Source organism: Brassica napus, chromosome C6 (genome assembly GCF_020379485.1).
Source record: "Brassica napus cultivar Da-Ae chromosome C6, Da-Ae, whole genome shotgun sequence".
Classification (NCBI taxonomy): domain Eukaryota; kingdom Viridiplantae; phylum Streptophyta; class Magnoliopsida; order Brassicales; family Brassicaceae; genus Brassica; species Brassica napus.
In genome coordinates, this window is record NC_063449.1 from 11,510,220 (window position 1) to 11,534,121 (window position 23,902).

The 23,902-nt window shown below is 39.8% G+C and overlaps 2 protein-coding genes and 2 pseudogenes across 3 annotated transcripts; 1 reads left to right on the plus strand and 3 right to left on the minus strand.

Moving 5' to 3' along the window:
- Nucleotides 1–492: 492 nt before the first annotated feature.
- LOC125588800 lies at nt 493–5,157 on the plus strand (annotated as a pseudogene).
- A 528-nt stretch (nt 5,158–5,685) lies between these two features.
- Nucleotides 5,686–8,533, minus strand: LOC125588802 (proline-rich protein 27-like). Of its 2 annotated transcripts, XM_048760630.1 has the most exons (6): nt 6,913–7,740; nt 6,761–6,841; nt 6,542–6,688; nt 6,338–6,462; nt 6,178–6,273; nt 5,686–6,112 (listed from the first exon to the last, which is right to left on the minus strand). In XM_048760630.1, exons 1-4 carry the CDS (start codon nt 6,992–6,994, stop codon nt 6,425–6,427), a joined length of 348 nt encoding a protein of 115 aa, XP_048616587.1. In that variant the 5' UTR covers nt 6,995–7,740; the 3' UTR covers nt 5,686–6,112; nt 6,178–6,273; nt 6,338–6,424. The 2 variants fall into 2 exon arrangements, with proteins under 2 accessions (XP_048616587.1, XP_048616586.1); XM_048760629.1 differs by lacking the exons at nt 5,686–6,112; nt 6,178–6,273 and having other exon boundaries at nt 6,280–6,688; nt 6,913–8,533.
- On the minus strand, nt 5,686–9,738 carry LOC125588801 (single-stranded DNA-binding protein 2-like). The gene is made up of 2 exons (XM_048760628.1): nt 9,072–9,738; nt 5,686–6,029 (listed from the first exon to the last, which is right to left on the minus strand). The coding sequence occupies exons 1-2, from the start codon at nt 9,219–9,221 to the stop codon at nt 5,784–5,786; spliced, it is 396 nt and encodes a 131-aa protein (XP_048616585.1). The 5' UTR covers nt 9,222–9,738; the 3' UTR covers nt 5,686–5,783.
- A 6,745-nt stretch (nt 9,739–16,483) lies between these two features.
- On the minus strand, nt 16,484–17,308 carry LOC125588342 (annotated as a pseudogene).
- Between the last annotated feature and the right edge of the window lie 6,594 nt (nt 17,309–23,902).

Consider the following 23,902-nt stretch of genomic DNA (forward strand, 5'->3'; position numbering starts at 1 on the left):
TAATAATAATAATAGTACCTTGTCAAATCACCTTGGTCTCTCTCTCTCTCTCTCTCTCTCTGCCCCGGCATCGCTTACGGGATAGGCGACGAAAATTTGAATCAGATTCGCCTCTCTTCTCTCTCTCTCTCTCTCTCTCTCCATACCCAAACAATACGTCTCGCTTAGGGTTCCTTCCTCCCTCCCATAGATCTGATCGTTTCCCGAGAAAACTCCAGATCACACAGATCAGGTAACCTTTCCTTGTAACACCTGAGATTCATCGACATTTTTGCACCATTCTCTGATGAAAGCTGAATCCATCGATTGAATTTCAGATTCCGAAGGAGAGTGAATCAAGTTTCCAGGTGTTAGTCGCAGCTTCCTCTCCTCATGGTGAGTTTTCGCAATCGATTTCTCATTAGACGGAAACTTGTTGCTGATGATGTTATCACTATTGACTGTGGCTTTTGTTTTGGAGGAAGAGTCGTTGTTGCTCTGGCTCCTCAACGAAGATCACAGCGCCTCATGGGCGGCCATATGCAGCAGAGTAATGCTGCTGCGGCTGCGACGGCGTTGTACGATGGAGCTCTTAACAATGCGCAGGACCTGGAAACGAGGCTGGGGATGCCGTCATGGCGCGGTGGCTCCAGTCCGCTGGTTTACAGCATCTTGGGTCTCCTGTTGCTTCCGCAGGTACTGATCAGCGTCATCTCCCGAACCTTCTCATGCAGGTAGTAACTTCTTCCTTTAGATTCTTGCATATACTTTTATATGGTTTCTTTAGTATGCTCAATTCTTAGCTCTATATGTTTGTGATCAGAGCATGTATCATTCTTAATTATAAAGTTTTGGGTATATTTTTTCTGCTAAAGCTTCTAAATGTGTGGAAGTAGGATTCTTAACTGTGTGTCATGTCCATTGGGTTCTATACATGTGATCATCGTTTTGGTCATTTTTTCTGTTTTCAGTGGACAACTCCTTTATGATATATTATTTTGTATTAGGGTTATGGAGCACAAACTGCTGAAGAGAAGCAAAGACTTTTCAAATTAATGAGAAATCTTAATTTGAATGGGTAATCTGCTTCTGAGCCGTATACACCCACTGGTCAAACATCAGCAGCTATGCCCCCTTCAGATGGGTTTTATTCACCTGAGTTGAGAGGTGACTTTGGAGCTGGCTTGCTAGATCTTCACGCAATGGATGACACAGAGCTGCTGTCCGAGGTATGTTTGCAAGGGAAATTAAATCACATAACTTTATTATTTTTGCCGGTTTGTGACCACATACGGTAGGATGAGGAATATCTTTGAGCTCTATCTTGGTTGTTGCTACTTTTTTTTTTGTTAACACCCCCTTTACAATCTTTTATTGACGCTCACCTACCGGCTATGTATGATTCAGCCCCATTATAATCATCTTTTGGACATAAACTTAGTCGGCTTTTGATTTGGGACCTGGATACCGTTGTTAGTCAACATAATTACTACTGTTGTGAAACTTATCATATAGATATTGAAGTTAATTACTTGTTCAAGTAATTCATTAACTTAGAGGAGCTATTGCAATAAAAAGGAGTCGGGAATGTGGTCTGTTTGGTGGAATTTTTCTTTCATTTTCCGCTGCTTAATGATAATTATTTCATCGTAATAGTCACCAACTCATTGATTTCTGAACCGTTTGAGCCATCGCCTTTCATGCCAAGTGTCAATCAGGCTTTTGAAGAAGATTTCAGTGTGCCAGCTAACCAGCAACAGCGACAAGAACAGGACGCTGAACCTTCGAGCCCATTTCCTAGGAGTGAAAAAGAAAGTAGTGGAAGAGAGAACAGTGTAGCCAAAATAAGAGTAGTGGTATGGCATTTCTTTCGATCTTGTTACCTGGTTTCCCACTGCTTGGTTGTAATTCAAGCAATGGTCGTCATCACTGGAGAACTATACATATTTACATATTTATTCAGGTAAGGAAGAGACCGCTGAATAAAAAGGAAACCGCTAAAAAGGAGGACGATATCATCACTGTCTCTAATAATTCTTTGACCGTTCACGAGATCAAATTGAAGGTTCGTGTGTGCGCTACATTAAAAGATAACATGACATCCATGATTCAGTTCAACGAGATGAAAGGTCATAGACCCTCTTCATTTTATGTTTCTTTTTCTGATATTGAATGAAACTTAATCTTTGTTGGTGCAGGTGGATTTGACTGCATATATGGAAAAACATGAGTTTTGCTTTGATGCTGTTCTGGGTGAGCATGTTTCAAATGACGAGGTAATTTAATAGCCTTAAGGAATTGAAATCTACCGGCAACCCTAGTGGGGTGCGTTATTGTACTTCAAGATGCGAGATAACATAGATTAGTTTTAAAATAAACTAACCATGTGAACTTTAAATTATAGTCTAGCATTCCTGTTCGTCCACCTTTTTTCTAGTTTGATTTCCATTTTAAGCTGTGTTATATATTCTAAAGTTGTTTACTGTTCCCTTGATCAGGTGTATCGGGTCACGATAGAGCCAATTATTCCCACGATTTTTCAAAGAACCAAAGCTACCTGTTTTGCATATGGTCAAACAGGTACATAATTATACTTTTGCCATGGGAATTATTTCTTAGGTCAATGTTATTGTAATAAGTCTAGTATTCCTATCGCCTTTTACTTTATACTCGTTAATATTATCTTTTTGCTTCTGTGACCTTGATAATGTTTTGCTTTAATTAGGTAGCGGTAAGACATTCACAATGAAACCACTGCCTATACGGGCCCGTTCAAGATCTTATGAGGATGTTGAGTCAACCAGTATATCGTGATCAGAGGCTTAAGTTGTGGCTCAGTTATTTCGAGATATATGGTGGAAAGCTCTACGATCTTCTCTCCGAGAGAAAGTTAGTGTTTCTTTTTCTGTTCTCATATCTTTTAAATGGCACATTTGGTATTATGAGTTTTTTTTTGGAAAAATGCCGCTGGACAAAAACGTCAACAGCTTGAGCTGGCACATTCAAATTTATTTTCTTCATTTGTATGCCATTGGACATTGTAGTATATATATTTACTCTTCTATCAGTCTCCATACTCTAATACTGTTTGCATGTTTTAGAAATGCATGTGAATAGTTGGCTGACTAATAAGTTGTTGCTGAGCAGGAAACTTTGTATGCGAGAAGATGGTAGACAACAAGTTTGCATTGTTGGCCTGCAAGAGTTTGAAGTTTCGGATATTCAAATCGTAAAGGATTATATCGATAAAGGGAGTGCTTCAAGGAGCACAGGATCAACTGGCGCCAATGAGGAATCTTCTAGATCACATGCTATTTTGCAGCTTGTTGTCAAAAAGCATGTGGAGGTGAAAGAAACTCGACGAAATAATAATGATAATAACGAATCACGAGGGAAAGTTGTTGGGAAGATTTCTTTCATTGATCTTGCTGGCAGTGAAAGAGGTGCAGACACCACAGACAATGACCGCCAGACAAGGTAAGATCATCTTTGTCATCTGTTAAAAGAGTATTGACCTCCCCATCTATGTAGAACTTAGGTTTAAAATGATTGTTTGGCCTCATGGATAAAGTAAATCTACCTTCTACCGTCAGGATGACTACTCTTGATCTGAACTGTTCTTTTTAACTATGGTTGTTTCTTAGGATTGAAGGTGCAGAAATCAATAAGAGTCTCTTAGCTCTCAAAGAATGTATCCGCGCGCTGGACAATGACCAGCTACATATTCCATTCCGTGGAAGCAAACTAACTGAAGTGCTCCGTGACTCATTTGTTGGAAACTCAAGAACTGTGATGATTTCTTGCATCTCTCCAAACGAAGGATCATGCGAACATACCCTAAATACATTAAGATACGCCGATCGGTATGTTTTTGATGAGCTAAAAACCTTTCTGAGATAACTCTCGGTTTCATCTCTTGAACTCATGTCTGTAATTTACTAATTTTACAACAGGGTTACAAGTCTATCTAAAAGTGGAAATAGCAAGAAGGATCAAACCTATAACTCGTTGCCGCCAGCTAATAAGGATGCGTCTTTGGCTTCTTCTCAACTAGCTTCAAACGATGCAGAAGATGTTTTTGAGCCTCCGCAGGAATATAATGCATAGGAGACAGGGAGAAGGGTAGAGAAAGACAACAGCTACTCTACTTCGGGTATTGAATTCAAGCAGCCTACAAATTACCCATCTTCATATCCGGTCAGCTTTAAAGAAGAAAGTGGAATTCTTTTGGCGGCGGCTCCACCAGTCAAAGGATTCAGTCATCTTCTTATTCTCAAGACGCTTCAGATCAGGAAGAAAAAGTGAAGAAGGTATCACCGACTCGTAGGAAAGTTCCCCGGGAGGAAAAACCAGAAAGATATCTAAACTTGTCAAAAAGAGATTCCATCAGTGCGTCTGATGTTCCTGCGACGATAAACTTCAGACAGCTCAATAGTACTACCGCCAGTCGGAACACGAACGATGGTTCTTCAAGGCAATATGAAACAATAACGGAGCCACCTTCTCCTGATGAAAACATCAGTGCACTGCTTGAGGTAATAACCCCATCTGGTTCCAGGGAATGTAATGAATTTTGCAAAATTAAGAAATCTGTACTGCGGTTTAATTATAATTGGGTTTTGATCTCTGGCAGGAGGAAGAGGCCTTAATTACAGCACACAGAAAAGAAATCGAGGATACGATGGAGATTGTTCGCGAGGTACAAAATAAAGCCATTCACCTACTTTGTTATTGGCTTATGTCTTTTGGTTATTGCAACATTGTATTGGGTTTGAGCAGGAAATGAAATTACTAGCGGAGGTGGATCGGCCAGGGAGCATGATTGACAACTATGTGACACAACTGAACTTTGCCTTGTCCCGTAAAGCAGCTGGGCTCGTAAGCCTTCAAGCCCGTCTAGCTCGGTTCCAACACCGTCTGAAAGAACAAGAGATCCTTAGCCGGAAGAGAGTTCCGCGCTAGAAAAAAAAGGGAATGAAGTTAGTTTTTGTTCCAGCCAGGTGATCTTTTCTTCTACTAATGCACACGACTCTTCCATCCTCATGTTTTTGTGAATTGGGGAATGTGTTTTTCTTTTCAATTTGTTTCATTTTGTGTTTTTTTTTGTCCTTTGTCAACATTTGTATCCAATGTCTTCTACAAACTTATTGATGATGAAATGTTGATTGAAGTTCGTTATACTGACTCTGACATAGTAGCAGTCATGTGGAACTCTTATACATAAAACAGTTCGTTGTATATTTGTAACACATTTGTGTACAGTATTTGGGGTAAATTGTGAAGCTCGTTTGTTTATGTGTCCTATCTGGTATAATAGTTGGTCGTGATACATAGAACATGGATGTCGTGTAGTTAAGATTAACTCTTTTTATAAAAGAAAGTTAAAATTGAACCTGGTCGACACTTTCATAATTTGAAAACTTGTCATAAATATTTGGAAGAATATACTATAAACAGATTAAAAAAAAAAAAAAAAGGATGCTAAAGATGACATTTTTGGTGGGTATTGGATAGACTTTCCATTGCCCAACATATTGGATAGACAAAAACATCCATGCACCATTCTCCTAATAAATCGTCGTAAACAAAACTTTTCTCTGTTGATGTTTCTTGTAGCTCAAGGAATACACTATCTACAACAGTGCAAACCTAAATCATTGACGGTAATGCAATTCGTATTTGATTCCAAAGTCTTAAAAAGGAAAATATTAATGGCGTATTATTAAAACAAGTGAATGCATGCTAGTATTCCAAAGTCTTAAGAAAAACGACGCCATGAGATTGGTAAAACAAACGATATTCGATCAACCGAGGACGCCATCGTCCCCGCCTCCATCTCCGCCGTCGTCCCCGCTTCCATCTCCGCCGTCGTCCCCGCTTCCATCTCCGCCGTCGCCCCCGCCTCCATCTCCTCCCTGTTTCCCCATTTCTGCCGCAGCCTCAATCACCTCCAGAAAGTATTTCTCGAGAGACATCCGTGCTCTACGAGACTTGGCTCTCTCGTGAGCCGAACGGTTCTGCAGACGTTGACTCTGTCTTCGGTGGGGCACCTTAACTCCAAGGGCACGAGCAAGGAGAGCCGGGTCAACCTCCCCTAATGCAAGTATCCACGGCTGAGCCACCACCTCAAGAGCTGAACAAAAGAGAGAAAGAGAGTCACCAATTAGAGAGAGAGAGAGAGAGAGAGAGATTTTTTACCGGCGACCGGAGCCACGGCGACTGGAGCCACGGCGACATCTTCCTCCGCCTCCACCGGAATTGGAGGAGTAAGGAGAGCACGGAGAGCACGGAGACCTGAACAAAAGAGAGAGAGAGAGTCAGAGAGAGAGAGAGAGAGAGTCAGAGAGAGAGATCTTACCAGCGACAGCAGCTTCCTCCGCCTCCACCGGATTTGGAGGAGCAAAGAGAGCAAGGAGAGCCGGATCAATCTCCCCAAATGCTAGTATCAACGGCTGAAGTGGATCCGATCCACAACCTCAAGAGCTGAACAAAAGAGAGAGAGAGAGAGTCACCAATTAGAGAGAGAGAGAGAGAGAGAGAGAGAGAGAGAGAGATTTCTTACCGGCGACCGGAGCCACGGCGACGGGAGCCACCGCGACGGGAGCCACCGCGACTGGAGCCACGGCGACTGGAGCCACGGCGACTGGAGCCACGGCGACATCTTCCTCCGCCTCCACCGGAATTGGAGGAGTAAGGAGAGCACGGAGACCTGAACAAAAGAGAGAGAGAGAATCACCAAGTCACCACGAGAGAGAGAGAGAGAGAGAGAGAGAGATCTTACCGGCGACAGCTTCCTCCGCCTCCACACGATTTGGAGCCATCACGACGGCGACAGCTTCCTCCGCCTCCACCGGATGTGGAGCTTCAAAAAAAGACGCGAGTTAACGATATTTACACCAAGGAAGAGGATATATAAGATCTGTACGCACGTACCTTCTTCCACGCTCGTACGCATGATGACTGCTGATGAGTCACCAGCAGCTTCTTCAGCAAACGCATCCTTCAAGTTGCTCATCTTTTTTGGATTCAATCGAAAGAGAGAATTGCTCTGTTTTTCTTTTCAGAGGGAAAAGTTTTACTAACCGCTTTCATTTGTCTCTCTCATGCTCACGCGTTTTATTGCTCGATACATCTTTTTTGGCACGCGCTCGATACATCTTTTTTTTTGCACGCGCTCGGTACGGACCTTTTTGTTTCTTGCATGACACGCACACTTTTTTTTTTTTTTTTAAATGCAGACAATAAAGACTAATGTGGATCCTTTTAGATTTTGCAAAACAATTTAGTATGGAAAATGATATGACGTGAGGGCAGTGAAACTATAGTTTTCAACTTTAAACGTCTAACCAATGCTGCTGGTTTCTGATAGCTAGCCAAAATGGTCCACTTCTAAGCTAATACATGATCAGTATTTTTGGGGGGTGTGGAAAGATCGACATGCTAGCTCATACTCTCATTTTGCAGTTGACGAGTTTAGCAACCTCTTTGCAAATATGAGAAAATAATTCTTAAAAAAAATAAGATATTTTTTTAATCATTATTCTTTATCTGAAAACATATTCCTTGTACTCTTTTCGTCGTTTTGTTTCGTTGCAGACCCCCCACGTGCATCTTTCTCTCTCCTAACAATCTACACAGCACCAAAAAATAGCTTTTGGTATTATATATTTGATCTCAAGAAATTGTACATGTTGTCACATTATTATTTTGGTAAAATATTGCCACATTATTTTGCCAAAGCTAACCATATAACAACGTTTGGCAGAGTCCACAATAAGTCTAAAACACACCTGGGTAATTTTTCACGACAAAGTTTACGGAAGTAGACAAAACTTCCACGCACCATTCTCGTCATAAATTGTGATCATTCAGAATCAGATCACATATATATATACATATATATATCCAATGATTTGTTAACAGTAAGTTAGCTCGCGAGTGATGCCGAAGAAAATCTCTTTGTTGTTTCCAAGTACAAAGCGTCTGCGCTATACAGGCAGCAGCATCACGTTTTTATGATCGGGTTATTCTATGTCAGTTTTTATTTGTATTTGATGGTCTACTAATTAAGATATAATTGTGGTACTAGTAATAAGGCGCCATCTGATTTAAAAATGTAAAACTATAACATATATAATATATTTGTTAAATTTATATAGTATTTACGTATAAAATAATTATTAAAAACTTTTGAAAGATCACATACAACAACAAACGTATCACGTATATGCATATGAAGTTATAAATTCTACTTATTTCTTACTTACGTATCTTTTGTTTCTTGCATGAAACTCACACATTTTTGTTTAAAAAGAAAAAAAAAACATTTTAAAAGTTGCAGGCAATAAAGACTTATGTGGAACTTTGAGATTTTGCAAAACAATAAGTATGCAAAACTTCCTATCCATGTTTTTCGATTTCTATATTTTTCTCTTATGTTTTGAGGGCTTGCAATGGTAGAGCGGACTCCTTGGCGAAATCTGCTCATCATATTGCCTCCCCTGCTTTGTACTAAACTTTTTAAGCTTATGAAATCTATAAGTTGCCCCCAAAAAAAAGATGTCATGCATGTCATATAAATTAGCTCTAAAAATTATAACATGTTTTTAGAAAATATCATGCATGAAAGAGTACAAATCTTCACGTTATAGTATATAGACATATCTACGGTCGTATTTGATAAACTATATCTTGAAGAAAATTAATGTCCAGTGGTGAATCGGACTTCCTTTTTCCAGATAATCAGACACAAAGGTTAAAGTGCAGGCATAAAACATGAAAATTGTGTGCATTTTAATTTAAATTACTGTTCATTACTAGTTTTTCAGAATGTTTATGCTACTGTCCTTTTCCCACATATTATTTCCTTGTTACGGTCAGACCTTTGCTACGAACCTTGTTTAAGTTGTTACATGCATCAAGAAGAAACTAAGCTTTCAAATACTCCTAGACCGGTAGACCATCTTTAACGAACAACAACGAGAAAGAGAATGCGTGCTTGATACCAATACAAGAACACACGATTAAACTCTATAAAAATATCATAGAGTTGAACGGTTCTGCAGACGTTGATTCTGTCTTCGGTGGGGCACCTTAACTCCAAGGGCACGAGCAAGGAGAGCCGGGTCAACCTCCCCTAATGCAAGTATCCACGGCTGAGCCACCACCTCAAGAGCTGAACAAAAGAGAGAAAGAGAGTCACCAATTAGAGAGAGAGAGAGAGATCTCAAGAAACTGTACATATTAACACGTTATTATTCTTTCTTTCTTTTTCTTTTGGTGCAAACGTTATTATTATTTTGGTAAAATATTGCCGTAATATTTTGTCAAATATAACAAAATTTTCATACTCGACTGAACAATAATAAGTCTAGCTAGAAACACCTGGGTAAAATTTTTCATGACAGTTTAGAGAAGTAGACAAAAGCGTCTATTAATACATGACATTTATTAATTAATAAATGTGATTTCACTTCTTCTTTATCATTCCCAAAATTAAATCTGAGGGAATTCACACAGAAAAAAAACACAATTATACAAAGAAACACTAAATTGCATAAAATTAGAAGAAAAAAAAGGTTTTAAATATCGTTATCATATTAAAAAAAAAAAGGAGAGTTTCATTTCTTGCATGTCACGTATACAGACATGATTACAAATTCATGTTATCTGCTTTAATCTTACCCGTTCATATAATCAACGATCAACATTTATTCTGCAAGGAGAGGCAACAGATTGTGCAAGATTTTGCTTAACCGCTTTGGCTCTCTCTCTCCCCTCTCACGCGTTTCACTGGTCGTTTACATGCACGCGCTCAAGGAGCTTATTTGATGTGTGGGCTCCATTATCAAAGAATTATTAAAAACTTTTGAAAGATCACATACAACAACAAACGTATCACGTATCACGTATGCGCATATCTATCTATATATATAAAGTTGGATTTTTCCCTTCTTATGACATATGGAAGGGGGGTTTGTTGACATGTGTCTTCATGTTTTTTTTTGTATTTAAATTCTTCTTCTTTTAAATTATTACAATTTTCTCCATCAATTTCTAATTGTGTATTATCTAATCATTCTCACACTTATTGGTCTCTAAAATTCAAGAAATAAATAAACTAATATAAATATATTTTAAATATTTAATTTATTCACACCTAAAAATAGCAAGACTTTTCATCATTTTATTATTTTTTACTAATTTTTATTATTTCATTTACAAATTATATTTATTTCACTATTAGTATCATAAGATAATTAAATTAAGAATAAGAAACTAGACAACCAACACATAAACTAAGAAAGCGTGCCAAAGGGAGAATAATAATCGAAAGGCCAAAACCACCAAAAAGAAGGAAAATATATGCCTAAAACACCGGAATCACAACCAGTAGCTAAAAAGTAAGAAACACCTCACAAACTAAACAAGAACATAGAAGACGACATGCAACTGGAAAACTACAAAGCTCTGGATAGAAGGGACCAAAGCTCCAAGAGATTAACTCCGCACACATATACCAAGAAAAACATGGAAAGAAAAGAAACAACTTGAGAGACGGAGAAAGGAAGACAACCACCAAAAAATCAGAGACTAAACTTGAGACCAGAAATAACCTTCCAAGCCCACATAGCATACACGAACGAAAACATTATCCAAATCTCGAGTGGCAAACATGGTGAAAGGGAGAGCCACCAGAGATGCGATGAAAGCTGCAAAGAGATGCAAGAATAGAGAGGGAAAGGGAGACATAGCGAAATCAGAAAACTATGGAGCCGTCCTCGAGCTATGAAAGAGAGCATAGAAGTCAGAACACCAAAAACTAGATCTTGAAAACCAAAACTAACAGAGACTATTGACGGTAAGCCAACGACGAGGAATATAAAATCAAAAACGAATAAACTCTTACTCAACCAAGGAGATGCAGTTCCTAACATCAGCTGAAATCTAAGAAAAAAGAGGAGCAGTCAATATTGTCTGGAACAGCCTACAATGCCATGGGAAGAAACCGAACAACTGAAAACTCATAAACCCGATCTGCAACAAATACCATATAATCTCATAGGTGAAGAAGGCAAGAAGAACAAGAGAAGAATGTGAGTCTTTTTCCGGTGATGGTGAGAAGCACCGCACACCAAAAATGTAACAAAATACATAGACGGTGAGGGCTCAAGTTTAAAATATGGGGAGAGGGCAAAAAACATCTTAAAAGTTATAATTTTCAAAAATATGAAAAAAATATAATACAATTTTGACGATGAAACCGTTAATCTTAGAATCAACAAATGCGTAGATGCAAAGTTATTGAAATTCAATATTAGTTTACGTTAGAGGCTCATTTGACTACTAACAAGTACTATACACACAACAACACATTATTAAAAAAAAAAAGCAAAATATATTAACTTATCACCTACTACATAACACACTAAAAACATCAAATGATCTTAACAAATAAAAACGACAACATAATTACATTATCCAAAAAAAATCATGCTCTTAGCAATAATAAAACAATATTCCGCGCGAAGCGCGTACACCCCCCTAGTGAAGTTATAAATTCTACTTATTTCTTACTTGCGTTGTTGGATAATTCCAATTAACTTGAGGAGCAAGTTAACTCATTAAAGTGAAGTTTGATGGGTTAAGTAAAAAGGAAAACATATCGAGCTTAGGAATGTTTCCATATTATTATTAGGAAAAGATGTAGCTTCACCCTTAGGAAAAGATGTAGCTTCTTCCTATATAAAGAGTCTCATAAAGAGATGTTCCATCAAGAGAAACACATTGAAAGATTTAATTTTGAAGAGTTTCTAAATCTAATAAGAAGAGAAGTTCTTATAATCTTTGTGTTTGTGCAACTTTAATTGGTATCAGAGCTCCAGGTTTGAAGGTCGTTTACAAGAGGAGTTGTAACTTCGATCAAAACATGGGAGACGATTCTCAAGCACGTGATAAAGGTCTTGAGATGAAGAAGGACATACGATGTCCGATGCTAACATCGACCAACTACACCGTATGGTCGATGCGAATGAAAGTGATTCTTCGTTTATACGAAGTTTGGGATACGATTGATCCAGGGAGTAACGATGCAAAGAAGAACAATATGGCGATTGCTCTAATCTTTCAATCAGTCCCGGAGGCGCTAATACTTCAGATTGGAGAACATGATACATCGAAGAAGATTTGGGAAGCTATAAAATCCCGTAACCTAGGCGCTGATCGCGTGAGAGAAGCAAGGTTACAAACTTTGATGTCTGAGTTCGACAAACTGAAGATGACAGACACAGACACGGTGGATGACTACGCAGGAAAACTTTCAGGCTTAGCATCGAGAGCAGCCGCGTTAGGAGAGATAATGGAAGCATCAAAGCTGGTAAAGAAGTTTTTGAAGGGACTTCCAAGAACGAAGTTCATTCACATCGTAGCTTCGTTAGAACAAGTGTTGGATCTAAATTCAACAGGATTCGAAGACATTGTTGGGAGATTGAAGGCTTTCGAAGAACGCATCAAAGAAAAAACCCAAGATGAAGATCAAACGAAGCTAATGTTTGTAAAGAATGATGCACAAGGTCGTGGAAGCCATAGCAACTCGCGAGGAAGAGGCAGAGGTAGAGGTTATGGTGGAAGAGGAAGAGGACGAGGAAGGTCTAATGGTTCTGATGGTCATAACAAAGGAGGAGAAGCTTCGGACAAGACCAAGAAGGACTACTCTAAGGTTAGATGTTGGCGATGCGACAAGATGGGGCACTTCGTGTCACATTGTCCTACACGACCAAGAGAAGAAGCTAACCTAACGGAAACACAAGAAGCAGATGCATTATATATGCATGAAGTAGTATTCCTCAACGAAGAGAGAGTGTTTCCTAAGAGGTTTGATGAATGCGATGGAAATACGAGTATATGGTACCTTGACAATGGTGCAAGTAACCATATGACAGGCAAGACAGAGTTCTTCTCAAACCTAGATGAGAGCATCAAAGGCAAAGTCAAATTCGGTGATGGATCAAACGTCGAGATTGTTGGGAAAGGTTCGATCACGTTCATCGGAAAAACAGGGGAGAGAAGAGCACTCAAAGATATCTACTACATCCCAAGTCTTAAACACAATATCATAAGTCTTGGACAAGCAACCGAGATGGGTTGTGAGGTTAATATGAAAGAAGACTTACTGATGCTGAAAGATCCCCGTGGAAGGCTATTAGTACAAGTCGCAAGGCAACCAAACCGATTGTACAAGACGCCAATGGAGGTTGAATATCCGAAGTGTCTTCAAATACAAGAAACTGATGTTACATGGACGTGGCATGCACAGCTAGGACATGTGAACTTTGGAGTCATGAAGAATATGGTAGACAAAGAGATGGTAGTAGGGATGCCTCAGGTGATACACGATAAAGATGTGTGCAGCGCCTGCTTAGTTGGAAAGCAAACTCGGAAGTATTTCCCACCTAAAGCAAAGTATCGAGCATCACACGCATTGGAGTTGGTACATGGTGACTTGTGCGATCCGATATCACCATCAACACCAGCAAACAATAGATATGTATTTGTCTTAATTGATGATTACTCAAGATATATGTGGACGATGCTGCTAAGAGAGAAGAGTGAAGCGTTCGATCGGTTCAAAAAGTTCAAGGAGTACGTGGAGAATCAAACGAAGCTAAAACTCAAGACTTTTCGCACCGATAGAGGAGGAGAGTTCACATCCTCTGAGTTTGTTCATTTTTGTGAAGAAAACGGTGTAACTAGACATCTCACCGCATCGTATACACTATCAACAAACGTGGACGAAGAACCAGGATCATTCAAGCTTCCTCATATTGATGTTACAGAAGAAGGAGATGGTGATGAGCATCAAGATCACCAACACCACGAAGTAGCAGAGAACAACGATGCAAACCAAGACCAGCATGTAACATCAAGATATGGCCGTAACATCAGAAAACCAAAGCGGTTCGATGATTACATCCTACTTGCTGAATTTGAAGGTGGCAGACTCTTGCTCACCATCGATGGTGAACCAGAAAGTTACATCGAAGCTGCAGTGATACAAGCTTGAATCGATGCAATGAAGGCAGAGGTCGAATCTATCATCAAAAATAAGACCTGAAAGCTCGTCAAGAAGCCGGCAGGTGTGAAACCGATAGGTTTGAAGTGGATCTATAAGATCAAGAGGAATGCAGATGGAACGGTGATCAAAAACAAAGCAAGGCTAGTCGCAAAAGGTTACGTGCAACAACAAGGCATAGACTTCGACGAAGTATTTGCACCAGTTGCTCGGATAGAAATCGTACGACTACTCTTGGCGTTAGCAGCAACTAATGGATGGGAGATCCATCACTTAGATGTGAAAACTGCGTTCCTGAATGGATACTTAAATGAGGATGTATACGTTACTCAACCAGAAGGCTTTGTGGAGAAAGGAAAGGAGGATCATGTGTACAAACTTAGCAAAGCACTATACGGTCTGCGTCAAGCTCCGAGAGCTTGGAACATCAAACTCGACCGTGTTCTCAAGGAGATGGAGTTCACGAAGTGCACCAAGGAACCTGCGGTATATCAAAAGAAACAGAAGGGGGAGCTTCTGATCATAGCTATATACATCGATGACTTGTTTGTAACATGGACTTCGCTCAATGTTATCAAGCAATTCAAAGATGATATGTCAAGAAGATTTGAGATGTCAGACCTCGAGATGCTTACATACTATCTTGGTATAGAAGTAACGCAAGGAGCTGATGGCATTCACATCAAACAAGAAGGATACGCGCAAGGTATACTTGTCAAGACGAAGATGGAGTCATGTAACTATACTCACGTTCTGATGCAGACGAGTTTGAAAGTATCAAAGGCAGAGGAGGAGCCTGAGATTGATGCAACATCGTATCGAAGCACCATAGGATGCTTAAGAGAGAATCATAGAGAAGCAGTGAAGCATCTATACTCACGTTCTGATGCAACATCGTGTCGAAGAAATGCGATGCACCTATTAACGGTCTATGGAAGTTCATTGGAGTTCAGAAGATCAACATACCTAAGATTCAAGTTGGAATTAAAGGGGAGAATGTTGGATAATTCCAATTAACTTGAGGAGCAAGTTAACTCATTAAAGCGAAGTTTGATGGGTTAAGGAAAAAGGAAAACATATCGAGCTTAGGAATGTTTCCATATTATTATTAGGAAAAGATGTAGCTTCGCCCTTAGAAAAAGATGTAGCTTCTTCCTATATAAAGAGTTCTCATGGAGAGATGTTCCATCAAGAGAAACACATTGAAAGATTTAGTTTTGAGAGAGTTTCTAAATCTAATAAGAAGAGAAGTTCTTATAATCTTTGTGTTTGTGCAACTTTATGCGTACCTTTTGTTTCTTGCATGAAACTCACACATTTTTGTTTAAAAAAAAAATTTTAAAATATGCAGACAATAAAGAACTAATGTGGAACTTTGAGATTTTGCAAAACAATAAGTATGAAAAATGATATGACGCAAGGGCAGTGAAAGTATAGGTTTCAACTTTCAAGGGTATAACTAATGACCCAAACTTCAAACCCAAAAAGATGTGGGGAGAGCTCTAACCAATGCTGGTTTCTGATAGAGACTGTTTCTGTAGCCAAAATGGTATTTCTAGCTATACATATTTACACTACAGGTTTTCTTGAGTAAGTCGCATTGTATGTTATAGCATGGACCAGTTTATTCTGCTCGGTACCGATGTGTTCCAAGAGTTAAAGGACTGGAGAAAACTGACAACTGAAGTTATAAGTTCTTGGTGTCTTTACATTGTGCTCGATGTTTAGATTTAATAAATTGTGCTTCTCAATTTTTCTTTACTATTCCCATAAACAACTAAAATGCATGCAATTTATAACACACAGTTTTTTTTTGATTAAACACAGTTTTCCCAACGGCTTTCCAGGTCCAAGAGACTAATCTGTGTCGCTGCGGCCCGAATGTTAAATCCGCAGTGGCCGGGAATCGAACCTAGGTGGCGGTGCTCACAGCTGTGAGTCCTTTACCACCAGAGCTAGACGCCCCGGTTTATAACACACAGTTATCCTAAGAAATATTAAGCTGCACAGAATTTGTGTGTTTTTAGAGGTTATTATCATTGCATTATATTGTGCCTAATTTAACTTTTCAGGTAAGACAAGCATTCTTGAACCACAGAATGAGAATTAGTAGTGCAAGATCTTAATCGCCTTACATAGTTCGAAAAGTAGAAACGTGTATGTTGCAGTTCACAAAGTGTGGAAACATGTATACCGTATTTTCTTATAATACATATGACCTAAGAAAATAAAGCAATCCGAGTTCAAATTCATGCATAGTTACATTCAAATGCAAAGGTGCAGCCAAAACAACTATAAGAAGCACTACTATGCACACCACAAGATAACAAGAAAGGCAATATAATACGTATACGTACGGTTTTAAAAGAACATATTTAACGAAAAACAACGCGAAAGAGAGTGCGTGCTTGATACCAACACAAGAACACACGATTAAACTCTATAAAATATCATATAAAACCAGCAATTAATAATAACATAAGTGTATTTAGTCTAACACACAAAACAAAATTAACAAAAATGCATTAGAGAGGTAGAAAGCAACGTCTAATTCAAGTCTCCAAGTACACGAGACTCTCACTCTGATCCATCAACATCACGCTAACGGTTGATTTATCAGTACTAAACCAGTGGTCCGGTATTCCTTTTATTTCGATCTTTGTCATATCATTGCTTCCAAGGTCATAAGAGAGAATGTGAAAGGGAGAAAACATATCCTCTGGTATAAAGAAAACCTTGTTATCGTGAGTTGTACCTTTCATGTTGTATATAGTTATGTTATTAATAACCAAATGTAGCTGCGAAGACTGCAAAACCATGCATAGTTTTCCTTGACCAGCTGTTCTTGTTCCCAGCATCTTCCACAGCCCATAAATCAAGCATACCCTTTTCCCTAAGATTGGTTTGGTCAATGATAGTTACTTTACCACCATACTCTATAAGACTCACATTCTTCATCCTTAGAAGCACTTCATCTCCGTCCCTACGAGGTACTTGGATCATTTTGAAGTCTCTGGATCTAATGTGGAAGCTCACAAGCACTAAATTATACCTACCAGTCCAACCCATGTAATATATAACCCCATCAATACACATTCCTCTTTTGGCCGGAATGTGAGGAAGAAAGTCTGGTGCAGTTGGAGACGCCTTTTTCCAGGAACCTTTTCTTCCAGCTTTTAGGACAAAGACCCGATGCTCTGACCTTATCTCTCCCAAATCTTTCACGTAGACACCAGTTGACCAGAGAACATTGTTGTAACATCCCCGAGTTGTGATATGTGAAAAGGCTTAAGAGAATTGATTTGGCTACCTATGTCACCAAAGTTGACTTACCTTTTCCGGAGCACATCTTGAAAGAACTCTAGAGTTAAGCGTGCTTGAGCTGGAGTAGTGGAAGGATGGGTGACCTATCGGGAAGTGATTCGCGATAGCGTGCGAGTGAGGCTAAAGCATGGGAAAAGGTCGGGTGGTGATTGCAGGGTCAGTAAACAATGATTTCGAGCCTTTAGAAAAATTAACGGACCGATCGCTGGAACGGGATGGGCCCACGGGCCGAGAGAGCAGGCGTGGGTGGCCCATTAGCTGTGGGCGGTCGGGGCGTTACAAGTGGTATCAGAGCTGGTTAGCCATCTCAGTTCTGACCTGATAGGCGTCTTGAGACCTGTCGTGGGGCGCAACGAGGACGTTGCGTTCTTTGAGAGGGGGTGAATTGTAACATCCCGAGTTGTGATATGTGAAAAGGCTTAAGAGAATTGATTTGGCTACCTATGTCACCAAAGTTGACTTACCTTTTCCGGAGCACATCTTGAAAGAACTCTAGAGTTAAGCGTGCTTGAGCTGGAGTAGTGGAAGGATGGGTGACCTATCGGGAAGTGATTCGCGATAGCGTGCGAGTGAGGCTAAAGCATGGGAAAAGGTCGGGTGGTGATTGCAGGGTCAGTAAACAATGATTTCGAGCCTTTAGAAAAATTAACGGACCGATCGCTGGAACGGGATGGGCCCACGGGCCGAGAGAGCGGGCGTGGGTGGCCCATTAGTTGTGGGCGGTCGGGGCGTTACAAGGGAGATCACATGTCCTAGGAACCCAATCTTACGTTGCCAGAAACTACACTTGCTAAGCTTAGCATATAACCCCTGCTCCCTTAACTTGTCCAGCACGATACTCAAATGGCGTCTGTGGTCCTCCCAGCTCTTGGAGTAAATTAAGATATCGTCGATGAAAACAATCACACACTGATCTCCGAAGCAGGGATAGCGGTGGACCCCGAGAAGATCACCGCGATCACAAAATGGCCAACACCAAGTAACGCAACAGAAGTACAAAGTTTCCTCGGGTTGGCAGGATACTACCATAAGTACGTTTTAGGGTTCGCCACAATAGCCAGGCCACTAACCCGCCTTACGGGCAAGGAGGTTAGGTTCGAATGGACAGAGGCGTGCGAGGAGGGATTCAAACAACTAAAGGACATGCTGACTAGAGCCCCAGTACTAGTCCTACCTAGACCGGGGGTGACATTTGTGGTCTACACCGACGCCTCCGGGGTCGGAGTGGGGTGCGTACTCATGCAGGAAGGAAGAGTGATCGCCTACGCGTCCAGACAACTGCGGAAACACGAGTCTAATTACCCGACACATGATTTAGAGTTAGCAGCAGTGGTATTCGCATTAAAAATCTGGAGATCGTATCTATACGGAGAAAAGGTGCAAATTTTCACGGACCACCAGAGTTTGAAATATGTGTTCACTCTAGGAAACTTGAACCTACGGCAGCGCAGGTGGATGGAACTGCTAGCAGATTACGACCTGGTCATCGATTACCACCCCGGGAAGGCAAACCTTGTGGCAGATGCCTTAAGCCGAAGGAAATCAGACATCTCCGGAGCAAAGAAAACTCAGGAACTCGCCACGGCCTTAACGAAACTACACCTCTGTGCGACGACTGTGAACGAGGAGGGCGCCGGGTTAGAGGTTGTGGAACAAGCTGACCTACTGAGTCGAATCAGTAAGGCCCAGGAAACGGACTCCACACTCCAAGGGATGGTCAACAAGGAGGTGAGCGGGTACCGTACGGCTGGGAATGGTACAATCCTGTTTAAAGGCCGAGTGTGCGTACCACAGGGAGGGAACTTGAGGGACGAATTACTGGCACAGGCTCATCAATCACGGTTCGCAATTCACTCGGGACGAACAAAAATGTACCAAGATCTGAAGCGGTACTATCACTGGGAAGGAATGAAGAGAGATGTCGCCTTGTGGATAGCCCGGTGTCAGACCTGTCAGCTGGTTAAGGCGGAGCGCGGAGTTTCAGGAGGACTGCTGCAGGAGTTACCCTTACCACAATGGAAATGGGATATGGTGACAATGGATTTCGTCACGGGGCTACCACGGACCACGAGAAACAAGGACGCTATATGGGTGATAGTAGACCGCCTGACAAAGACGGCTCATTTCCTACCTATACGAACCACCGATAAGACTGAGGACTTAGCTCGAGAGTACCTGAACACCATAGTGAAGTTGCATGGGGTACCGGTAAGCATAGTATTCGACCGGGACCCGAAGTTTACCTCAAGTTTCTGGCAGGCGTTTCAAAGAGCGTTGGGAACCAAGGTTCGCCTTAGCACCGCGTATCACCCACAGACGGATGGACAATCCGAGAGGACCATCCAAACACTTGAAGATATGTTGAGGGCGAGTGTTTTGGAATGGGGAGGTAAATGGAGCGAATATCTACCATTGGTGGAGTTCTCATATAACAACAGCTACCATGCGAGCATTGAAGTGTCCCCGTATGAAGCATTGTATGGGCGACCCTGTAGGACCCCCTTATGTTGGACCGAAGTGGGGGAGGAACGAGATATGACCCCCGAACTAGTTGGAGAAACGATCAAGCAAGTAGAACTCCTCAGAGACAGATTGAAAACAGCACACGATCGCCAGAAGAGTTACGCCGACAAACACCGGAAGAAACTAGAGTTTGCAGTAGGGGATGAGGTGTACTTGAAAATGAGAACCTCTCGAGGGAATGACCCAAACCGAAAGTTGAAAAAGTTGAGACCCAGATACATGGGCCCATACGTGATAAAGGAGAGGATTGGTGCAGTCGCGTATCGGCTGGTCCTACCGCCGGAACTATCAGATTTCCATGACGTGTTTCACATCTCCGTGCTACGGAAGGTTGTAAGGGAGCCTGAGCTGATCTTGCCGCACCCGCCTACGGATGCGCAACGTAACTTGACCTTGGTTAGCAAACCCATAAAGATTGTGGAGGAAAAGGAAGTAAATAACCGGGGACGAAAGGAAAAGATGGTTCTCGTACGTTGGGAGAGGGATGGAATCCACGAGGATGTGTGGGAACATGAGTCGCATTTGAAGGTTAACTACCCCGGGATTTTTGGAAACGCGGAACGGGACCAGGAGGAGGTCCAGAATTCGGGGACGAATCCTTTTCTAGTGGGGGAGAATTGTAACATCCCGGGCCCGGCCCAAAAGGAAACTCAAGTGCAGGAGGCCCAAGGAGAAGAAACCCTAGACATAACCCCTCCCATTGCTTATAAAAGGAGAAGTTTCCCTAGGGTTCAGCCACAAGAGAGACAGCAAGCGAAGCCCTGCCTGAGCAGAACCCCGCCGCCGCCTCCGGCTCAAGCCGCCGCCGCTCCATCTCCGGCGAAGCCAGCCGCCAGCCACCCGCGAAGCCCTAGCCGCCGCAACCGAGCTCCTAGCCGCCGCCTCCTTGATTCAGTTTCGTGCAAGCAACTGAGATCTGAACCCTAGAGGTAAAACTAAGATCTCTAGCTCTAAGTCATTGGAAAATGACAGATTCTAAACCCATCTCTCTCTTGTGTGAATCCAATTCTCAAATCAGATCTCGAGAAGTGACTGTTCCCCAAACCTAGATCCAGATCTACTTCTGCAAAAAGCTAAGGTGAGGACTTGGCTGTGAACTTGCCTCATGTTGAGTAACCAATGGGACTTAGTCCTTTGTTAATCAGTTCTAGATATTGTGTGTATGTGTGATGTGATATGTGATTGATCTTGTCTAGACGATAGTACGTGTTGAAGTGATAAGAACGTAGGCATGTTAGGGTGGTCAAGAATATGATGATAAGGTGTTGAGACGTGTTGTGAATGATAAGTGAAAGATGTAAGAATAAGTACGAATAAGGGATCATATAGAGAGTCTAAGGAAAGTATGTGGGGTAGTAGTCCACGCTAGGTATCCATAGGAGATGTGGCCAATCCACAAGAATATGGAAGCACCCATAGGAGATGTGGCCAATCCACAAGAATATGGGGTAGAAGCCTAGTTGGGGCTACCCACTGATGAAAAGGACGAAAAGATGAAAAGGATGTGCATTGTAGGGTCTTTAGTTCATGTCGGGTAGTATTGGTTTCTGTGTAATAGATCTTATTAGCTCATGACTTGTGATTGTTTGCTCTTCCTGAGTTGAGCTCGTGGGTTCCTAGAACCTACCTTCACTGAGTATTATGTACTCACCCCTCTTTTTACAGGTAGGGCCGAGAGGGAGCGGGAGTAGATGTCCGTATGGTGCAAGTGTTTTCTCGAGTCTTTCATTTATGACTCATTTCTTTCAACCATTTCTTCTTAAGTTTTTATTCGACATTTCAGTTTTGTTGAGTTTGGTTTTATGTAAGACAATTTGAGTTTTAATAAGAGTTTTTGAACGAAAAGGTTTGGGGTAAAGTATTTGATAAGGTTCATCTGGCCAAGGCCGTTACAATTGTACTGGTCGATAACTGGGTCATATCCAAAATAGTAACCGTATGCGTCTTCTTCTGTTTGGGATTTGATGGGGGCAGGTAAGGTGACAAGTTGTCGGGTGGCAGGGTTATAGATCCGCGGCTTGTTTATAAAGGAGTAGCACATGAAGCCACAAAGATTTTGTAAGACGTAGCCTCCCACCCGAGGGCTGGTCAGATTGTGATCAACCACAAAGCGATTAGGATTTGTAGTGTCTGGAGCCAATGATAGTGTTACAGAGTGACTGTAGTCATTGTTATCCTGCAAACACATGTAAATCCGAGGACGAGGTCTGGTTGGGACTGTGAGAAAACGGTTGCTGAAATATCGTGAGCTGATAAGCGATGACCAAACCTTTGACACACACTTGAATCTCATCAGAGATTTTGCCGGCAGTCTCGCAAGGATCTCCTCCATCACCACATCATTAGGAATCTCCCTCTGCTGCAGTCTTCTTCACTTCATTCTCTTCTGATGATGGATCACCGATAAAGGGAAAGGCAAACCCACGTGAATCCGACAGATAGGGAGAGGAAAAAAAGTCGCCGTTTAGGGTTTTAACACAGATATATATAGAACAATACTTAATAGTTATTATTAGGGATAATTTGTAAATAATCTATTAATAGTTTCAAATTTTAAAATTACACTTCTTATATATTAAAACAGAAGTCACAACCTTGATTCATGTGTGAATTTTTTTTAAAATGAACCTAATAGACCTATTCATATAAAATCATGTAATATTTAATCTCTAATCTTATCATTTGAATTTTGGACCTAACACAAATTTTTATTGGGCTATCAATAATTGGATTTAAACAATAGATAATCCATTGGATTTATAAATAGTATAAATTAAATAGATATAATTTAATGTTGTAATACTATACCTTCATATGTTAATTATTTAAATATTTGTCGATGTTAAATTTTAAAATTATGAAAAAAATTTTAAATAAAAAAAATCATATTATCTAACAATGATTAATCTTTACTACCTTAAACCAATGAAAACAAATTTTAAACTATAAGGTTTATTTTAAAAATTAAACAAAAACTAGATGTTTAATTATTTACTCGATAATATAAATCTGTGAAGCGAAACGTTTAATTTAAAAAAAAATTCTAAATTTGTGAAATGTTACAATATTTTTGAATATAACAATAAAACAATATTTTAATAATCTTTATATATATAGTTACGATTTTAATAATGAAATAATAATCCGAAAATATATATATAGAAGAAGATACAAATACATGTGAAAGTTTGAAACAATCTATTCAATGAAAAAAATACACCGTAAATTTATTATGTTTTAAAAATTGATAAACACATATATATTATAATATATACCAATTTATAATTGAAAACAAAAATCCGCGCATTTGCACGGATCGAAATCTAGTTCTTTTTTAGATTTTGAAAACATCTTATATATTAAAACATAAGTCACAACCTTGATTCATGTGTGATTTTTTTTTAAAAAATAGACATAATGGACATATTCCTTAAAAGTCATGTTACATTTAATCTCTAATCTTATCATTTAAATTTTCGGCCTACCAAAAAATTTTATTGGTCTATCAATAATTTGATTTTAAAGAATATATGATTCATTGGATTTATAGATAGTATAAATTAAATAGATATAATTTAATATTGTAATAATATATTTCCATATGTTAAATATTTAAATATTTATTGATGTTAACTTTTAAAACTATAAATATTTTTTTTTTAAATAACAAAAATCATATTATCTAACAATGATTAATCTTTACTACTTTAAACTAATGAAAAAAAAATTTAAACTATATAGGTTGTTTTGAAAATTAAGCAAAAACTAAATGTTTAATTATTTACTCGATAATATAATCTATGAAGCGAAAAGTAAATTTTTTTAAAAACTCTCTAAATTTGTGAAATATTATAATATCTTTGAATATGACAATAAAACAATATTTTACTATCTTTATATATATAGTTACGCTTTTAATAATGAAATAATAATCCGAATATATATATAGAAGAAGATACAAATATATGTGAAAGTTTAAAAAAATCTATTTATTCAATGAAAAAA

Coding starts and splice junctions, on each gene's coding strand:
- LOC125588802 (XM_048760629.1), bottom strand. CDS start 6,994: ATGAGCAACTTGAAGGATGCGTTTGCTGAAGAAGCTGCTGGTGACTCA. Junction 6,842..6,912: donor GCGTACGAGCGTGGAAGAAG/GTACGTGCGTAC, acceptor CTTTTTTTGAAG/CTCCACATCCGGTGGAGGCG. Junction 6,689..6,760: donor GGCGGAGGAAGCTGTCGCCG/GTAAGATCTCTC, acceptor TCTTTTGTTCAG/GTCTCCGTGCTCTCCTTACT.
- LOC125588801 (XM_048760628.1), bottom strand. CDS start 9,221: ATGTACAGTTTCTTGAGATCTCTCTCTCTCTCTCTAATTGGTGACTCT. Junction 6,030..9,071: donor CTCGTGCCCTTGGAGTTAAG/GTGCCCCACCGA, acceptor CTTGGAGTTAAG/GTGCCCCACCGAAGACAGAG.